The 2,166-nt window shown below is 41.6% G+C and overlaps 1 protein-coding gene across 1 annotated transcript in view; it reads left to right on the forward strand.

The window, feature by feature from the left end:
• LOC139556115 (doublecortin domain-containing protein 2C-like) overlaps positions 1 to 1,225 on the forward strand; it is a 39,504-nt gene extending 38,279 nt beyond the window's left edge. Inside the window, exon 11 of the mRNA XM_071369658.1 lies at positions 1 to 1,225. This exon is cut by the window's left edge and continues 47 nt beyond it. Within this exon, the coding sequence (XP_071225759.1) occupies positions 1 to 10 (10 nt within the window). The 3' untranslated portion in view covers positions 11 to 1,225.
• Positions 1,226 to 2,166: the final 941 nt, after the last annotated feature.

Below are 2,166 nucleotides of genomic sequence, written 5' to 3' on the forward strand. Positions count from 1 at the left end.
ACGTCACTAGTCTAGCTTTACTTCAGTATAATACCCAATAAACATGTCCATCCTCATCTCAGCAGCCCACTTCATTAAGATACTACTGTACATATCCATTACTGTTGTTGTGCTTGTCGTTGCGTTTGTGGTGTTTGTGGTGGTTGGGGTTGTTGTTGTTGTGGTTGTCTGAGTCAAGAGACATAAATTAACCCGAGTGCCTGTGATTACAGCATACAGGTGATTACTTTGCCCAGGGGCACGCTTTTTTTTCCTCTCTCTCTCTCTCTCTCTCTCTCTCTCTCTCTCTCTCTCTCTCTCTCTCTCTCTCTCTCTCTCTCTCTCTCTCTCTCTCTCTCTCTCTCTCTCTCTCTCTCTCTCTCTCTCTCTCTCTCTCTCTCTCTCTCTCTCTCTCTCTCTCTCTCTCTCTCTCTGACTCTCTCTTTCTGACTTTCTGACTCTTTCTGTGTGTGTGTTGCATTTTCTCTGCAGTATTCAGATAAATGGTTTTGTTATTTCTCCTAATGCCTAAATCAACAGCCAGAGAAAGTATCTGTAAATGTGTATGTGCGGGTGTGTGTGTGCAAATGTGTGTGTGTATGTAAACCTGTTTGTGTGTAGAGACATAGCAAGGCCTTTCTTTATACAGTACCTTGTCCTGTGATGGGTGGCAGGTAGCCTAGCAGTTAGAGCGTTGCGCCAGTAAATGAAAGGTCGCTAGTTTGAATACCTGAGCCGTGAAGGTGACACATCAGCCGATGTGTCCTTGAGCAAGGCACTTAACCCTAATTTGCTCCAGAGGCTGACCCTGTAAAACAACACGTCACTGCACCTATCACAGGCTGTTGATGTGACCATACAATAGAAAAAGATGCATCAGCCGGCTGATTAAAACTGACATCATCTAATAAGCTGATGACATTTAACTGATGGGGGGAAAAACACTCTGCACACATCTATAGATATTAAAAACCATGAGGACTAATGATGCATAAAATAAAGGTGTTGATGTTTCTACCCCCAGGCTGTATATGTAGCCAGCGATACAAATGAGAAATACAAACCTGTGTGTGAGTGAGTGTGTGTGTGTTTGTGGACCTAGTGTGAAAATGTCACCTGATGAAGATGTGAGGTTTGGTCAGTAGTACTGTAGCTCTATTTTAACACCAGACAAGTAAGTGTGTAATGTTATTCATCTTGCTATTGTTTCACTGCCGGATCCATACCTATAAACTCTTGTACATTGTGTGTGTGTTTGTGTCTGTAAATATGTGTGTGTGTAAATGTGCATGCCTGTGTGCGTTTCTGAAGAGGGGACACAGAAATTAGTGGTAGAGAACATTAGTTTAATTTCAGCTCATCACAAAATATAATTTTGGCTCTTATAGCATGTCTGTCTGACAAATGTTTAGTGCCATAAGCTATAATATAATGCCATATGACCTCATGAAAATGTTATGACCTTCTAACAGAGCTAATCAGAGTAACAGCTTGTGTTCTGGTACATTGTATAGAGCCAGTCTTTACTAGGGCTTCAGAGAGAGTGTGTGTGTGGTTTCTGTAGGATTATTCATGTGTTTCCCAGGTTGTTTTCCTGGCTTCCAATATGTCTAGAATAGAACACTCTAATGTTCAGTGTTTAATTCCTCTGTTTTATCAGGGTCCATGCGATCTAATGTGTGGCAAATTGCAGCCATTTCACGAGGATGACACGTAATCAAAAGTGCATTCATTTGAACACTTTGCCTGATAGAACTGACTAAGGGTTAATTGTTCAAGCGCACGGGCTGCATGTAGATGAACTCAAAGTCCCACTTCCCAAATGGCACCCTATTCCCTACATAGTGCACTACTTTTGAGTTCTATGGGCCCTGGTCAAAAGTAGTGCACTATATAGAGAATAGGGTGCCATTGGGGATGCAAACCCTAGTCTTGTTAGTATCAACCAGGAAAGGATGCTACTTTATATTAAACAACTTCAAACCAGATACTGTATGTAGTGGAGTACAATTCAAGCTATTGTATCTGGTTACAGCACTACACCACACAGGTCCATACCATAGAAATATAATGTCCACACAGAACTAGGTAAATTCGCTTTTAGTTTAAACCAGTGGCTGGAACTGGTTCAGGGAGCAGAACCGAGAACCGGAAAATAACAACATTTTTCGAGGAACAAAGATGGAA

Source organism: Salvelinus alpinus, chromosome 27, assembly GCF_045679555.1.
Source record: "Salvelinus alpinus chromosome 27, SLU_Salpinus.1, whole genome shotgun sequence".
In the NCBI taxonomy this organism is placed as follows: Eukaryota; Metazoa; Chordata; class Actinopteri; order Salmoniformes; family Salmonidae; genus Salvelinus; species Salvelinus alpinus.